A 17,236-nucleotide genomic window follows, 5' to 3' on the forward strand; every position below is an offset into this window, starting at 1 on the left:
CCATCAATGGAAAGAATTTTCCTACCAGGGATTCCCCACAGATAGGTCCAGACCACCCCTTGTCCCTTGAAATCTAAACTGTATTAAAAAAAAACCCAGAAATAAAGCTATTGTAAAACAGTAAATTGAAAGATAGTCTAGAAAACAATTATTTAAGTTGATTTTTAGTTTCCTACAATTCCAATTTTTTTTTAATTATAGAATGACTCACCCAAATCCGTCAGACGTTTAGGTGGTGACCTGCCTCTTTCAGAAGATCTGGATCGTTTTCGTCGAATAGGAGATCTACTAAAACGCCTTCTCAATGGTGTCCGTGACCGTCTGAGTCGAACTGGTGATATACTAAAGCTTCTTCGTCTTACCACTGATCTAGATCTTCTCCGGCGGCTTGGAGTGCGGCTCCGGCGGCTTGGGGTGCGGCTCCTGCGACTTGGGGTGCGGCTCCTGCGACTTGGGGTGCGGCTCCGGCGAACAGGAGAAATGCTAAAGCTCCTTCTTCTGACCACAGACCTAGACCTTCTTCGTCGACTAGGCGTATGACTTCTGCTGCGACGACTAGGTGTGCGACTTCGAGCTCTGGCTACTTTGCGATTATCTCTAGAGCTAGATCTTTTCCTTTTCCTTTCCCTAGATTTGGACCTATGTTTTGGAGACCTTTTACGTTTTTCTTTTGATACAGAACGCCTTCCTCTTGACTTAGATCTTGATCTGCTGCTTCTCCTCCTACGTCTTGAACGTGACCGGGAACGTGTTTGGGATCGATGAGACTTAGATTTAGATGATCTCTTTCGTGCTCTAGAACGGGATTCACTTGTGCGTCTACGTGACTTATGTTCTGAAGATTTAGAGCGCTTACTCCGAGATCTCAATGAAGAATCTCTTTTTCTCTCTTTCTCTCCTTTATCCCGGCTTTTAGTTTTTTTGCTCTTGTCATGTGTGTCCTTAACTTTCACAAAAATTTCATAATCATCTTTTTCTTCTGATGAAGACTCTGAAGCTCTTTCAGGTATGCTAATAACAACAGGGCTGGCAGTAGTTACTATGTCACGTTCAACTCCGCTTGCAGACAAAGGTCCCTCTATCTCAGTCCTAAGGTTTGTGACCCGTTCCATATCCTTAGGAAGTAAAGGTCTCACTAGATCTGCATCATTAAGATCACAAATATTGGCAGCAAATACAGGTTCATGTTCAGTATTCTTAGCAGGGAGTGGTGTGTCTTTCTCTGCTTCAGTACTACCATCTATGTGGCTGATAGCAATTACTGTATCATGTTCACTATCTTTCAAAGGTAATGATGCTTCTGGATCAGTCTTACCAAGTAGATTGCTAGCAGACAATACATCATGGTGAATGTCATTAGCAGGCAAAGGTCCCTCAATATCAGCTTCACTACCACCACTAGGACTAGTTGAAATTACCATGTCATGTTCAATCTCTTGAGTTGGTAAAGGTCCCTCAACATCAGCCTTACTTACTGAGCTGGTAATAGGTGCTGCATAAAGTTCAATCTCCTTAGTAGTTCCTTTTACATCAAGCTCATAAATATGAGGACTGGTGGTAGATACAGTTCCAACTATATTAGCTTCACTAGGGCAGGTAGTCAACACTGTATTATGATCAGTTTCACTGCCAGGCAAAAATTTCTCCATACCAATTTCACTAACAACGGGGCTAGTGGCAGCAAAAGTGTTATGTTCTGTCTCTTTTGCAATTAAAGGACTATTTACATCCGAGACTATATTTACATGGTGTATGCTTTCATAAGAATGGCTCTCCAGTTGCCTTTTTTCATTATTTGCCTCTTCACTTGACTGAATAGACATTTCCTGTATGGTGTTCTGTTGAGAAAAATTAGACTCAACAGATGAGGCTACATCTGTTCTATTAAAAACAGGTTCTGAAGTCATGACTGTGGACTCCATCATCATTGGTGTAGGCTCCAAAACCACTACAGTACCTTCAGGCATTGATGCAGATGGCTCTAGGATCGTGGGTTCTGGCATGGCCACCTCCACCACAGTTGGCTCTGGGAGTGCTGCTGTCAGCTCAGGGACCCCCATGGCAGACTCCTGAACCATCACTGTGACTGGTTCTTGGAACATCACCTCTGCTGGCCCCTGGACCATCACCTCTGTCAGTCCTTGGTCCACCACCTCTGTGGGTCCCTGGACTGCCACCTCTGTGGACCCCTGGACTGTCATCTCTGCCACCCCCTGGACTGCCACCTCTGCAGGTCCCTGGAAAGCCACCTCTTCTGGCCCCTGGACCGCCATCTCAGCTGATCCTGGGACCGCTATCTCAGCTGGCCCTGGAACCGCCACCTCAACTGACCCTTGGACTGTCACCTCAGTTGGCCCCTGAATCGCCACCTCAGTCAACCCTGTGACTGAAACTTCCGCTGGCTCTGGGATCACTGTCTCTGTTGGCTCTGGGATGGCCACCTCTGTTGGCTCTGGGACGGCCACCTCTTGGACTGCCATGTCTGAGGACTCTGGGACTGCAACCTCAGTCAGATAAATAATTTGTTCTGACATAGGCCCAGAGGCTAAAATGGGCTCAAAGGTTTCCACTGACTCTGTCATAATAGGAGACTCAGTGGGTTCTGCAGTTATTATAGCAGTTTCTGACCCTACATTGGGCCCAGAAGATAGGACAACTGCCTGTGGCCCTATAATAGCATGTTCTTGTGTCATATGAGATTCCAAAGATGTTGACGTCATAGAAGATTCTGGCTCTGGTGGTGGCGGCTCTGGAACAGTTACAGCAGGCTCTGATGTTAATACTGAGGGCTCGGGAGCTCCCACAGAATAATCAGACATTGTAGACTCTGGAATCTCTGCCTGCATCACAGGAGGCTCAGGGGGCAAAGCTGGTTCTTCAGAGAGTAATGCTGTTCCAGCAGTAGCCCATGTATTTTCAATAGGTAATGCTGACTGCTCAACAGGCAACGATGGTCCCTCAGGGGGTTCCTCAGGAGGTAATGGTGGTGTCATGGGGGGTTCCTCTGGTGGCAAAGGTGGCATAGTAGGGGGCTCCTCAGGAGGCAAGGGCGGTACCATATATGCCTCAGTATAGGAATCCGTATAGGAATCAGCATAGGAATCAGCAGTCATAGACATCATTGAACGATCAGCAGTATAAGATGACATCATGGAACGGTCAGAATAGGATGACATCATAGAACGGTCAGAATAGGATGACATCATGGAACGGTCAGCACCCATAGACATCATTGATCTCTCAGCCATTGGAGACATCATGGAGCGCTCATAAGCCATCACAGAACGCTCATAGGCTGACATAGAGCGCTCAGGCATGGGAGACATCATAGAGCGCTCATAAGCTGCTATCATGGAGCGTTCATAGGCTGACATAGAGCGATCAGGCATTGGTGACATCATAGAACGTTCATAGGACATCATGGAGCGTTCAGCAGCATAGGATGACATCATAGAGCGTTCAGCAGCATATGACATCATCATAGAGCGCCTAGATGCTAACATCAGGGGCCTAGGTGCTAACCTATATGGCCTGGGTGCAATTCTATATGGCCTGGGTGCTATTCTATATGGTCTGGGAGACATTCTATAAGGGTCAGGAGCTAGCCTATAGGGATCATGGCCTAACCTATAGGGATCCTGTCCCAATCTATAAGGGTCATGACCTAACCTGTAAGGGTCATGACCTAACCTGTAGGGATCCTGGGCTAACCTGTATGGATCCTGGGCCAACCTGTAGGGATCAGGTGACTTGGGGCCTAGCATAGAGGACTCTGGTGTACTGGATGCCAACATCTGGACGTCCATGGTGCTGGAGGCTAACATCTGAGAGTCCATGGTGCTGGAGGCTAACATCTGGGAGTCCATGGTGCTGGAGGCTAACATCTGGGAGTCCATGGTGCTAGTCGCTAACATCTGGGAGTCCATGGTGCTAGTCGCTAACATCTGGGAGTCCATGGTGCTAGTCGCTAACATCTGGGAGTCCATGGTGCTAGTCGCTAACATCTGGGAGTCCATGGTGCTAGTCGCTAACATCTGGGAGTCCATGCTGCTAGTCGCTAACATCTGGGAGTCCATGCTGCTAGTCGCTAACATCTGGGAGTCCATGCTGCTAGTCGCTAACATCTGGGAGTCCATGCTGTTGGAAGCTAACATCTGGGAGTCCATGCTGTTGGAAGCTAACATCTGGGAGTCCATGCTGTTGGAAGCTAACATCTGGGAGTCCATGGTATTGGAAGCTAACATCTGGGAGTCCAAGGTATTAGAAGCTAACATCTGGGAGTCCATGGTATTGGAAGCTAACATCTGGGAGTCCATGGTATTAGAAGTTAACATATGGGACTCAGGGGCCATCAGGGGATCCACTGATACTGTTACAGATGTCTCCCCCACTAATGTAGTAGGTAGCTCTTGTGCTACTGTACTGTATGATTCCAGCGCTGTCGTTGAAGGCACCTCCAGGGATTGTGAAACGGTCATCGTAGGCAGATCCGATGTTGTCATCACAGAATGACCTGACATTTCTAGCGCCACAGTTGCCACAGGCTGCCCTGGCAACTCTAGCGCTGTAGCTACTGTGGGTTGCCCTGACAGCTCTGATGCTACAGGCTGCCCCAGCAACTCCAGCGCCACAGTTGCCACAGGCTGCCCTAGTGCCCCAGACTGCCCCGGCAACTCCTGTGCCACAGTTGCTGAGGGCTGCACTGGCAACTCTGACACCCCTGTCACCGAAGGCAGCCCCCGCAACTCTGGCACCTCAGGCTGCCCAGGCAACTCTGGTGCTGTTGTAGCCACAGGCTGCCCAGACAACCCTGCTGCTGTCATCACCTCAGGTTGCCCCGGCAACTCCAGCGCTGGCATCACCGCAGACTGCTCCGGTTCTGTTGTCATCACAGGTTGCTCTGCCAATTCCAAAGCCACAGATGCCACAGGCTGCCCAGGCAACTCCAATGCTGTTGTCACCACAGGTAGCCCAGGCAACTCTTGTGGCATTTCCAGCGCCATCGTGGGTTGCCTTGGTACCTCCTGAGGCAACTCCGACACCATCGATGGTGCTGGAAGCCCAGGCAAATCCTGTGACAACTCAAGCACTGGTGCTGCTGAGGGCCCCGGCAACTCTGGTACACGTACCAGTGTCGCAGGGGGCCCTGGCAACTCAGGCACCAGCGTCACGGGGGGCCCCGGCAACTCCGGAACCTGCACCGGTGTTGCAGGGGGCCCCCGAAACTCCAGTACTGATGCCACAGGGGACCCCGGCACCTCCGGAACCAGTGCCTCTGGCACCGGAATCACAGGGGGGGCCGGCACCTCTGGCACCGATGTCATGGAGGGCCCCGGCAGCTCCGGCACCGATGTCACGGGGGGCCCTTGTAGCTCCGAGATTGACGTCGTGGGGATTCTCAGCAGCTCTGGAACCGATGTCACAGGAGGCCCAGGCAACTCTGGCACTGGCGTTGTGGAGGGTCCTGGCAGCTCCGGCACTGGTGTTGAGGGGGGCCCAGGCATCTCTGGTACTGAGACTGCAGGTGGTTTGGGCAATTCCAATACCGTAGTAGTAGGAGGCTCCATAGATAACAATGGTATTGCTGTAGATTGCTCAGGGAACCTCAAAACTTCAGTTACAGATGACTCCGGCAACTCTAAACCTGTCACTGAGCTTGACCTAGGATGGACCTCTGCAGGTGTCTCTGATGCTGTCACCACACAAGGTTCTGATAATTCTAGCACTTTTGATGCTGGAGGCTCAAGCAATATGGTCTTTGACTGCTCTGAAGATGGAATCTCCAAATGCTTCGGCATAGATCTTGCAATGTATTCTGATGACATTGTCACATGTGCCTCAGATGACTTGGGCACTACTGTTGTAGTAGGCACTGGCATCACTGCAGGAGATTCCAATGTCTGTTTCACAGATGATTCCAGTGTTACAGCAACAGATGACTCTGGTTGATCTAAAGTGAAGGGTTCTGGGACTAATGCTGCATGTAGTTCTGACAGTTCCCCAACTGAAGTTGGCTTCAGTGCTACTAAAGTATGTGGTTCTGATACCTCTACTGCCATTGTAGGAGGTTCCAGAGCAACTGCAGGGGATTCATTCAGTCCCAATGTCATTGTTGGTGACTTCAGCATTACTGCAGGGGGCTTAGGCAGCCCAAGTGCTCTTACAGGATGTTCTAGCCCCATCACTGAGGACTCTGAATCAAACTTCATATAGGAATCAGACTCTAACCCTACGTTCCCACCATGATGAGATTTCAGCTTTGACTCAGATTCTTCTGACTGTCTTTTGTATTTTTTCTCTTTCTCTTTCTTCTTTTTCTTCTTTTTGTTTTTGTGCTTTTTATGCTTCTTTGATTTTTTGGTGGGAATTTCATCAGTAGGGTCTGTCTGTACAGATACACATCTACTTTTTCTGGAGGCCTCCTTTAAATCTAAAATAAAAAAGAAATGACATTAAAGTTTTCAGATCACTTTCAATACACATAAATATTAAACTAAAACTAAATTTTACATATCATACTATATTTTTTCTTTTTCTTTTTTTTTTAATTTTTATTTATCTAAGGCAATGGGGTAAGTGACTTGCCCAAAATCAGACTGCTAGACAATTATTAAATGTCTAAGGTCACATTTGAACTCGAGTACTCCTGACTCCAGAGCTGGTGCTCTATCCACTGCACCTAGCCACCCTATATTTTTTATTAAATAACTTAAAAGATACATTAAAAAATTCAGTATTTCCTCAAGTCAATCTGTCCAGAAAACTGTCCATTGGCAAATTTTTCAGTAATACTCCATCTGAACAATATTTAAAACGAATAGCAGACCTTAGAGTTAGCCACAAAATGAGTGTCCACTGATTATTTTAATATTATGAGATATTAATACACATTTTTGCTCCTGACACTGTATATATATATATATATATATATATGTATATATATACTGTACACATATATACTATATACACTCCTTATACCGTATATTATATACAAAGAAAACATATTAATGTGAAGGAAAGGATTTCATACTACAAAATGCATACCTACATAAAATTATTCTTATATTACTTCTCTATTACATGTCCACATTTACATTCACTCTGGTCATCACCAAATGGTCTGAGATGATTCAAAAATTAATACCATGAAAAGTATTCAACATTTCACATGAATTAATGCCTTAATAAAACTAAATGGACCAGCAATATCAAATGATAAATTAAAACAATAAAATGTTCATTCTACTATTTCCTTAACATAAAAAATTTCAAAAAAATACACTGAGTCAACTGACACAGGTTGATCCTTTTAGGTATTCTCATATTCCAGTCTCCCTAGTGTTAAAATGAACATTCTACAAGTAACAAGCAATTTTTCGAAGAGAAATATTCCAAAAATTACATTTATAGAGGAAGTCTCATAATCTTTCATGTTTAGTCCAATAAAATTCATGCTAAAGTTTTAAGAACAAGAAATTTTAATGCATTATAAGCAAGTGGGTTATACTCTGTTTTACTATAAATACCTAACATGCTCTTATAAAAACATATAGGCTAGAAGGGAACACAGAAAAAGAACTCAGATATAAATCAAAATACGCCTATACTTGTACTTAAATAGAAAAGCTTTTCAATTTCAAAGAATGACAAATATTTGCCTAACTTAAATGTAATAATGCTTTACATTAATTTCTGTGTTATTATCCTTATCCTATACATCCTAATTATCTGTTGCCTCATCCTTAAAAAGATAATTTTCAAAATGGCATAAATTTTTGAAAATGTAAGTTGAGTATTTTAATTTATAATCTAAAAAGAATTCAGGCTGATCAGTCATTGGATTGACAAAAATAGATGCTCAACAGCAATACTGATTTTGTACTTTCTTATCTACATCTTAATAAGAAGCAACCAGTAGCAACTAGTATAGCTTTGTTATGTTAAATTTTTAAAAACACAAACTGGAAAGAACCTACCTTGCACCTTTTTTTCTTCTCTCTTCCACCAGTCAGCACACACTTTAAGATGATAGGGTTCAAACTTTTTAACCTACCTGTGTTTTGGGTTTTTCATCTCTAAAGTGGGAGGATTTGACTATAGAATTCCAGCTACAAATCCTATAATTCTAGTATTAACTGGCATCATCAATTTACCCTATTATGAAGTTCAGAATCATGACAGTAAAGGAACTACACAAGACTTCAAAGCAAGTTCAGTTTCAATGAGTATAAATGAAAACATGCAAATATAGTGGATTTTTCTTATTTACGTAAACACTGAGAATTTTAAAAACAATAAATCTTCCAATTTTTCAGAAAATTTAATTAATCTAAGAAATTAAGTTATAACAAAAAATTTCCCAAATTAAGAAATATGCTCAAATATACTGCTTTCTAAAGACCACTTAAGCTTTCCATGAGATTTCAAGGGAAGGATAATCCTGGCCACAGATAATCCAATCCCCTTTTACTTTACCTGGTTTATATCGCAATTCTGTGTCAAGGACCCCAGATAGCACTTCTTCTATCTTCTGCACTATTTCTTCATTTGGTAGGCTCCTTGCACAGGCAGCTGCATCACCTGACTGGTTTCCTTCAACAGGTGGGTTTGTTTCACCATTCAGCTGGCCTTCAACTCTGCCACTGATTTAAAAATAAAATGGCAAATATATTAACACTATGGACATCAATATACAATAAACCAGCACAAAATAACAGTCTCTCAATAATTTGCCTAATTTTAGGAACTTTATTATCACATCTGAATAGATAAGATTCAGACATTGCCATTTTTTTGTTTGTAAATATATTCTTAAACAGAACTAACCTTCTCAAATTTTATTAACTTCTAATCTAAGCTCTAGTAATCCAAATTCTAATCTTATGGTATCATTTTTACAATTGTGCAAATCAAGTAAAACAAATTTTCTGAGCTCATCTATGTTTCAATACTCTCAGAAATCATAAGTTGAGTCTTTGGTTATTTAAACTTGGGGAAAAAAAGAAAAGAAAAATCTCATGAAAATATAAAGAAAAAACATGGCCTAACATACACTAGGTGCAAACAGGGAAGAAAAAAGCTATTTTTAGACAATGTTTACTGATATAAGCATAAAAAAAGACACAAGCGCAAACTGCATACAAGGTAAAAATAATCACACACTATGTTCAAACTTAATAAAACTTCTACAACTATATAAGCACTTCTGCCATTTTTGTTTACAAGAGATTGCCCTAAGATGAGAAATAAATCAACTAATAAGATATCCTCATACTTTAACCAATACCACTGTACACACAAAAAGCACTTCACACTTTGTGAATATAACTAAAATATTATCTGTAATCTTCCCTGTTGTTCCCTGAACAACTTTCCAGGCTAGCTTTGGCTGTGTTCATTTGTTTGTAATGAAACAAAAAATGAACCTTTGTTTAATAAGTTCATTCAATTAATATTTTTAAGAATATTTACTACAATTCTGATCCTGTTCCTTTCAACCAAATAAAGTAGGTCTGCTCTGTTGGATCAAATTACAAAATGCCTAAAACTAAATCAAAAAAGAAAAATTCTTGATTAGAATAAAAATAAAACTACGAAAGCACACAAACTACCACAGAAAAACTACTGTAATAAAACTAATTTTGGCTAATTTAACAATGAAGTTAGTGGCAAAATACTCCAAAAATCTATTCACATTTGGCTCACAATTACATTAAGACACAGAGAGGCAAAAACACAGTACAAGATGGGAAGAGGGATTAAAGAGGGTAACTGAGTTTCATAATTATGTTTTCCTTGGATAAATAATAAAATTGGGTTAGGTTTCCTCTAAGCATACTTTCAATGCTGACTGTTGAATGGTCCAGAAATTTACTATGCATAATCAAAAAATGGACAATATACACAATATACCTGCAGATAATTTATTAACAAGATTTAACAGAATTACACTACGCAAATTAACACTTCATGCAATTAAGTCTCTATTGAATAAACATCATTTGAAAATTATTTGTTCTGACCAATAACTTAGCATCACCACACCTAAGGCCTCTCAGTCTCTCTCCATCCCCCCCCCCCCCCCCACGGCAATCCAACTGTTCAATAAATGAGAATTAAGAACTCCATTTAACCATCTAATTTACTCTTAGAGATTCACTACATTGTGAACGAGAAAAACAGGCATGATCTAGATGTTGGTGATAGTGAATAGCCATGGAGAAAAAGTATAAGTGAAACTAGCAAAATTTAAGTTTCAGAAATTCTTGTTTCTATGTTCTTACTGTTAAAAGCCCAAGCAAGGCATGCAAGGCAGAAACACTAATTAAAAAAAAAAAACACTCAAAAGCAAAACCTCCGCGCTCTTTTCCTTTCTAGGTAAACAGATTTTTTTTCTTTACAAATTTCCTTTCATCTTTTCGGCAGAGAAAATTTGAGATTAAAAAAGGACGATAGTGGTTCGAGGATACTGAGTTAGTCAACTCAAGCTTTCCTTGTTTGAAAACGGGAAACGGGAGAACTAATATTCAAGAAAGCTTCTCTACACCCAACCTAGACCTACACACACACACACACACACACACACACCCTCCCCCATACCCAAGTTTCAACCATCGCCCCCCCTCAAACCCCGAGTAGCTAAACAACGACGAACTCAACAATTTGAACTACTTCCAATTCTTAAAAACAGGTGCCGAGAGCAGAGGGGGAAAACCATAAACCTGGATAGTCCAAAAGCTGGATGGCCGGCCCTTGGATAATCAAAAATTAGCCAGAGTGAAGTTTCAAGGATATGCTATAAAATCCGCCGTTATCCACCCTCGGCCCGGCCTGGGGAACAGAATGGGGAAATCTCTAGAGACGGAGGAGGGGGAGTGAAAAGAAGAGGCGGCAGATCGGAGGAGGAAGCTAGGCCCATCCCGAGGTGGACAACGGGGCCTGGCAGGCGGAAGGGAGGGAGGTTACTCGGAAGAGAAAGGGAAGTCTGCGAACGCAGCCCGCGGACGGGGGGTTGGTGGGGGCGGGGGAGGAGGGGAGCGCCACGGAGGGAGAGACGAGAGCCCTCGCGCGCGAGGGGAGAGAGGAAGGAAGGCAGGGGATGGGGGAGGGGGCGGGGGCCAGGAAATAGATCCCAGGCCCGGGCGAGGCTCCTGCAGGGCCTAGGCCGAAGGACGATGGCGGCTTCGGGAGGTCTCGTGGCGGGACGCCGTAGGGGTCCCGGTGGCCGGCTAAAGGCAGATGCGCCTGGGAACACGTTACCTGGAAAGCTCTTGCTGAATTTCCCGGAATTTACTGACCACGAAGGACCTGAAGATCTGCTCGATGTTTGTCGCCATGGCGGCCGCTCCGTTCTCTCAACTCCTCCTCCCAAGACCTCCAGGCTCCCAGCATGCGTCGGGAGTAGGCGCTACGGCCGGTTCCTTATCTCTCTTCCCTCATTGGTTCCTGCCGGCGCTCAAGGGAAGGCACGCTCTACGACCGGGCCAATCAGCGGGCACGTCTCCGCTTTCTCGGGCCGTTCTTGCGAGACGAGGGCGGAGCCGTTGACGTATGCTCCCAGCTCGGGGCTGTGGCGGCCATGTTAGTGCCTGACGCAGGCGCCATTACAGGGCCAGTTTCTGCGGGCGAATCCCGCCAACGCGAGGGGCTCGGTCCCCTGCGTTCGGGGTGGGAGGTGGGCTCGTACTTTGGCGATTTGGGTTGATTCAAGGGCATAAGTGCCCCAGAGGGGAGACGGGCGGCGAGGTGAGAACTGGCCAGTTTTCCCGCGGAGCCGGCGCACGCCTGAGGGGGGCGCCCAGTCCGGCTCCATGGCCGTCCCGGGGAGGACCCGCCTCTTCTCCTTCCTCCCAATGCTCGTGCACAGTCCTTTGACCCTGGAAAACACAGCCTCCCCCGCCCCTACCCGCCCGGGGTGAGGCCCCGGCAGCGCGGGGGCCGTAGCTCCTAGAGCGCCCCGCCCCCGAGCCCCAGCCCGGCCGTGCGGTGCGGCGCGGCGCGGCGGGAAACCCGGCCCGGCCCCCTCGGTACGCCCGTTCCGAGCCCGCGGCCGCTGAGAGGTATCAGACCCGCGGGAAGGGGGGCTCGGAGGGGTCCGGAGCGAGCGCGGGCGGGGGCCCGGCCCGGGCGGGGGGGTGAGCGGGGGGGGGGGGCCGCGGCCCGGGGGGAGGGGCTAGGCACCGAATTTATGAAAATAAATAAGTGCCGGAGATTGGAAGGCTCCCCGAAGTTACGAATTTCCTTTCCGCCCCTCACAGACTTCCGCGGAGCAGAGGACCTTGGGGCTGCTCGCTTTGGGCGCGTGCCGACGCTGGTCCCCCGCAGGTAGGGAGGGAGGGAGGTGAGGGCCAGCCTCGGTGTTTGTCCGTGGGCGCCTGCGAGGTGGCACGGCTTGGGGAGAGCGCCTTGTGATGTTGGCGAGGAGACGGTGGGAGCCGCCGTGCTTGGCATTTACCTTGGCCGCGATTTGTGCCGCCTCGGTCTGTGGGCTGGCCATGTGCGCGTTCCCCAGCCCTGTGGCTAATGCAGCGCGCTTCTCCGTTTGTGCTTAAAATAGAACGCAGTTTGTTTTTGTTTATTTTACAGGTTGGGCGCAGGGGTCGTCATAGAAGTCATTTCGCTGTTTTAACCCTGTGTAATTTTGCCATGTATTTGAACTGTGACTGAAAAGTTTTTTTCTTGCTATGTACTTTGGGTAGAAGGTATACGTTTTTGTTATTTTTTTAAAATCCCTATGGGGTGGACATGTGCTCAAAAGGAAGCTTGGTTTTCCTAATTTTTTTTTTACCACTTTTTAAAAACATCCACAATACCGGTGTTTTAGGGTCTTTAATTTTATTTAAAATGTGAATTTCTGATAAGCTATGTCTGATCTCTTTTCTAGCCTGTGAAAATAGTTTTTCTTCAAAAATAATTAAGAATTAACAAATTGCTCTATATAAGTTGGTTTTCCCATATTGTCCAAAATGTTTTCAGTTGGTGCTTTTGCTCTCACATGGTATGAATTGGGACTTTTGAAAGTAGCCTTATTGGGGCGGCTAGGTGGTGCAGTGGATAAAGCACCAGCTCTGGAGTCAGGAGTACCTGGGTTCAAATCTGGCCTCAGACACTTAATAATGACCTAGCTGTGTGGCCTTGGGCAAGCCACTTAACCCCATTTGCCTTGCAAAAAAAAAAAGTAGCCTTATTTTTGCTTTGTTCTATTTACTAATTCAGTGGTCTCCATATAAATAGAACACCAGTATATCATGTCTAGAAAAAGAAATAGGTATACCTAATGTTTCAATCAGAGAACTGAGGATTACCAAGATTTAGATGGCATGTAAAGTTTCCAGAAGTTATGTTTTTTTCAGTGTTTATGTGGATTGGACTTGTGCCAGGCATTGCACTAGCCCTTGAGGATGCAAAGACAGCAATAAGATATTTTTTGCCTCCAATGAATTTATCATCTCTTTACATGGGCAATATGCAATTAAATGGGCATAAAATTATAAAAGGATGAAAAGATCACCAGGGAGAAAGACAGCACAGGATTTGTGAAAACAGTGGCTTGTGTTCTAGTCCTTGAAAGATGGGTAGGTTTTAAATAGGAAAAGGAGAAATGGAAGAAAGAAGATAGTCAAGGGAATGGAAGAAAAATATAAGCCATGTTCAAGAATGGCAAATTGAATTTTGAGTCCAGTGACAAGATAAACATGCAACTGGGGCAACTAGAAATGGCCCTCCGTGCCTTGAAAGACCTTGACCTCCCCAGGACATCAGTATGGAAGGGGAAGACCTTCAGGATTTCTAGCCTAAACAGAAATATCTTCTATTTACTTCACTCTGAGCCATACTATGACCAAGTTGGACTCAGACTGGAATATATTCTTGGTCATTCTATTAAAGCCTGAGCAATTTAGGTTTAAGGCCTAGTTCCTTAAGAAAGTAAACCCTTTAAAAATATCACTTGTACAAAAATATTTATAGCAGCCCTGTTTGTGGTGGCAAAGGATTGGAAATCAAGTAAATTTCCCTTATTTGGGGAATGGCTTAGCAAACTGTGGTATATGTATGTCATGGAACACTATTGGTTCCATTAGAAACCAGGAGGGATGGGATTTCGGGGAAGCCTGGAGGGATTTGCATGAGCTAGTGCTGAGTGAGATAAGCAGAACCAGAAAAACACTGTATACCCTAACTGCAACATGGGAGTGATGTTCGACCTTGAAGGACTCGATCATTCCATTAGTGCAACAATTGGGAACAGTTTTGGGCTGTCTGCGAAGGAGAGTGCCATCTGTATCCAGATAAGGAGATGTGGAGTTTGAACAAAGTTCAAGGACTATTCCCTTTAATTTAGGAAAAAAACAGATACCTTATTGTCTGATCTTGGTATCTCTTAGACTTTTTATCTCTTCCTTAAGGATATGATTTCTCTCATCACACTCAATTTGGATCAATGTACAACATGGAAACAAAGACTGACAGATTGCTTTCAGTGGGAGTAGGGAAGTAAGATGGGGGGGATTGTAAAACTCAAATAATATCTTTAATAAAAAAAATTTAAAAAAAAGAAAGTAAACCCCTTCACCCCACCACCACCAAAAAAAGAAAAGTTACATAGTAAAATCCTATCTGTCTTTTGAGGTTTCTGGAATCAAAATTTGCAGTTCTTTGGACTGTGCAGGTATGTCTTTGATAATCAGGTCACACTCTATTCTAGGACCTTCTGTCATTCCCCATTGCCTGCAGCATAAAATGCTGTATTCTTACCTTTGTAGATCTCTAGCTGCTTCCTTCCAGTTGAAATCCTTGCCTTCAAGGCCTAAATCTTACTGCTAACTTCTTGAGGTCTACCCAGATTCTTTCCACCTAAGAAAATACCCTTCTCTAACCTGTACTGTGTTTTTATAATTCTATTATAGTGTGTTGTCTTTTTTTCCCCCTACTCTGTTTCCCTTGAGAACTGACAGCAATTGAAATTCTTAATTGAGCCTAACACAATCCCTTTCACAGAATAGTTGCTTAAATTTTGCTTCATTGTTGAAGAGACATTGCAACTAGAAGAGCTGACTGAAGAATAAATTATATAGAGTTGAAGTTATTGGAGTAGATAAAATTGGGAGGGAGAGAAAACAAAAACTAAAGAATTAAAGAGTAGACCCTCAAATATTTAGGAGAAAGGAAGTCAGAAAGGCATGAGGAATTAAGCTATTAATACTTTTTTTCTTAGGTCAAAGGAAAAAGAGTTTTTCAAAAAAGAAGATAACATTGGGACAACCCAGTGGCACAGTGGGTAGAGCGCTGACCTTGAGTCAGGAGGACCTGAGTTCAAATGTGACCTCAGAGTTAATACTTAATTAGCTGTGTGACCCTGGACAAGTTACTTAATCCCATTGCTTTGCATAAACCAGTAAAAAAGAAAATAGTGTTGCATATTGGCCGAGACAAAAGCAGAAAAATAGGGTTTGAGGAAATGGGTGGATTTGAGTTAAACAATTTTAACTGAACTTGGTTCTCCTGGCATTGTCAATTTTAATTTTCTTTCTTTTTTGTTTTTTTTTAAATCCCTACTCTTCACATAAAAGTAATGGCTAACCGAGTTCTTGTAATTGGCAATGGAGGAAGGGAACACACACTGGCTTGGAAACTTGCTCAGTCTCCACATGTCAGCCAGGTGCTAGTTGCCCCAGGAAATGCAGGAACAACCAAGGATGGGAAGATCTCAAATTCAGGTAAAGATATTTTGATTTAAGAAGTGTTTGATCTGGTTAAGACCTTAGAGTCTATTTTATCCATTTAACAAGTAAATAAAATATTTAGTTACCAAGTCTAGTTAATTTATATTGGGTATTTTGTGTCATCAGGAGTTTTTCTTTGGGTAATATTTACTTGTTTTGGTCATTGAAAATATACTTTCCCCGGGCGGCTAGGTGGCGTATTGGATAAAGCATCGGCCTTGTAGTCAGGAGTACCTGGATTCAAATCCGGTCTCAGACACTTAATAATTACCTAGCTGTGTGGCCTTGGGCAAGCCACTTAACCCCATCTGCCTTGCAAAAAGCTTTAAAAAAAAAGAAAATAATACTTTCCCCTCACTTTAATTGAAAGGTATGAATCTTGTCAAAAGTATAAAATGCTGTTCTGTTTATACTCTTATCTTAGGGAATTATTTAATTGCAATATCTTATTAAAACTAACTTGGGGAGGCAGCTAGGTGGTACAGTGAATAGAGCACCTGCCCTGGAGTCAGGAGGACCCTAGTTCAAATCCAGCCTCAGACACTTAATAATTACTTAGCTGTGTGGCCTTGGGCAAGCCACTTAACCCCATTGCCTTACCAAAAAAAAAAACTAGCTTTGTAAGAATATTGATATATTGATAATAGTGTGACTTTCAGAAAACATTTTTAAAGTAAATGTATTTCAAAATAAATACACGGGGATATTATGCTTTAAGGTATTATGGAACTTTGTATACGATTTCATTTGGTTTTTATAACTTTGTGAGATAGTTGCTCTCAATTTCCTCATTTTGCAAATGAAAAAACTAAAACTAATATAAACTTACCCAGACCCAGAATTGGTGTCTGAGGTACAATGTTAATCCAGGTTCTCCCTGCCCCCAATCCTATGACTTTTTGTTATGGCACATGATCAGATTGGGGGAGTGGGGGGGGGGAGAGAGAGAGAGAGAGAGAGAGAGAGAGAATGAGAATTGGTGAAACTTGTGGTTTTAATAGCTAACATAGTGCTTTACCCAGATTATCTCATTTGAAAATATAGATAGGAAATTTTATTCTATGGATTGTGAATATTCCTGATTTAAAATTCTGCAAAATTCTATATGAATTCTTAAATAATGTTCTTAAACTTGTAAAGATTTTCTTTTGAATGAATTTGGGATGACAAAGATGTTTAAAATGGAGTCCTAATGCTGTGTACATAAAGGAAATATGTTGATTGATTGGAGAGCTATTTGCTGAAAGCAGATTTTTTTAAACAAACGTATTTGAAAATAATACATTGGCACACCAGTGATATTATACAAAAATGTAAGGCTCAGCAGTTTGTCCTAGAAATGTGCTGTTATATCTTTTCACTATGACTATTTCCCAACATTTAAGACATTATGAAAGTGTAATATGGTTGTACTTGGACTTAGCTATGAAAGACCTGTATCTGTGCGTTAATAAAGAGAAACTAGAAACTAACCTCATTATTTTTAGTAGTTTATAAAGTAATTCACAGAGCTT

At 43.2% G+C, this 17,236-nt stretch overlaps 2 protein-coding genes across 10 annotated transcripts in view; one reads left to right on the plus strand and one right to left on the minus strand.

The window, feature by feature from the left end:
- Positions 1-11,398, minus strand: part of SON (SON DNA and RNA binding protein) — a 35,413-nt gene extending 24,015 nt beyond the window's left edge. For 8 of the 9 annotated variants that reach the window (XR_012473999.1, XR_012474000.1, XM_074214051.1 and 5 more), the window contains exons 1-3: positions 11,260-11,397; positions 8,476-8,642; positions 212-6,430 (exon numbers count right to left, since the gene is read on the minus strand). Coding sequence is in view for 7 of the 9 variants with exons in the window: in XM_074214051.1 (XP_074070152.1) it covers positions 212-6,430; positions 8,476-8,642; positions 11,260-11,336 (6,463 nt within the window). In the remaining 2 variants the exon portion in view is untranslated. Of the gene's footprint in view, positions 1-211; positions 6,431-8,475; positions 8,643-11,259 lie in introns of all 9 variants that reach the window. The other variant, XM_074214056.1, reaches the window with a different exon arrangement.
- A 181-nt stretch (positions 11,399-11,579) lies between these two features.
- GART (phosphoribosylglycinamide formyltransferase, phosphoribosylglycinamide synthetase, phosphoribosylaminoimidazole synthetase) overlaps positions 11,580-17,236 on the plus strand; it is a 32,135-nt gene continuing 26,478 nt past the window's right edge. The window contains exons 1-3 of the mRNA XM_074214067.1: positions 11,580-12,059; positions 12,258-12,324; positions 15,570-15,716. Of these exons, the coding sequence (XP_074070168.1) occupies positions 15,572-15,716 (145 nt within the window). The 5' untranslated portion in view covers positions 11,580-12,059; positions 12,258-12,324; positions 15,570-15,571. The remainder of the gene's footprint in view (positions 12,060-12,257; positions 12,325-15,569; positions 15,717-17,236) is intronic.

The sequence above is a fragment of the Macrotis lagotis genome, chromosome 1 (genome assembly GCF_037893015.1).
Source record: "Macrotis lagotis isolate mMagLag1 chromosome 1, bilby.v1.9.chrom.fasta, whole genome shotgun sequence".
NCBI lineage: Eukaryota > Metazoa > Chordata > Mammalia > Peramelemorphia > Peramelidae > Macrotis > Macrotis lagotis.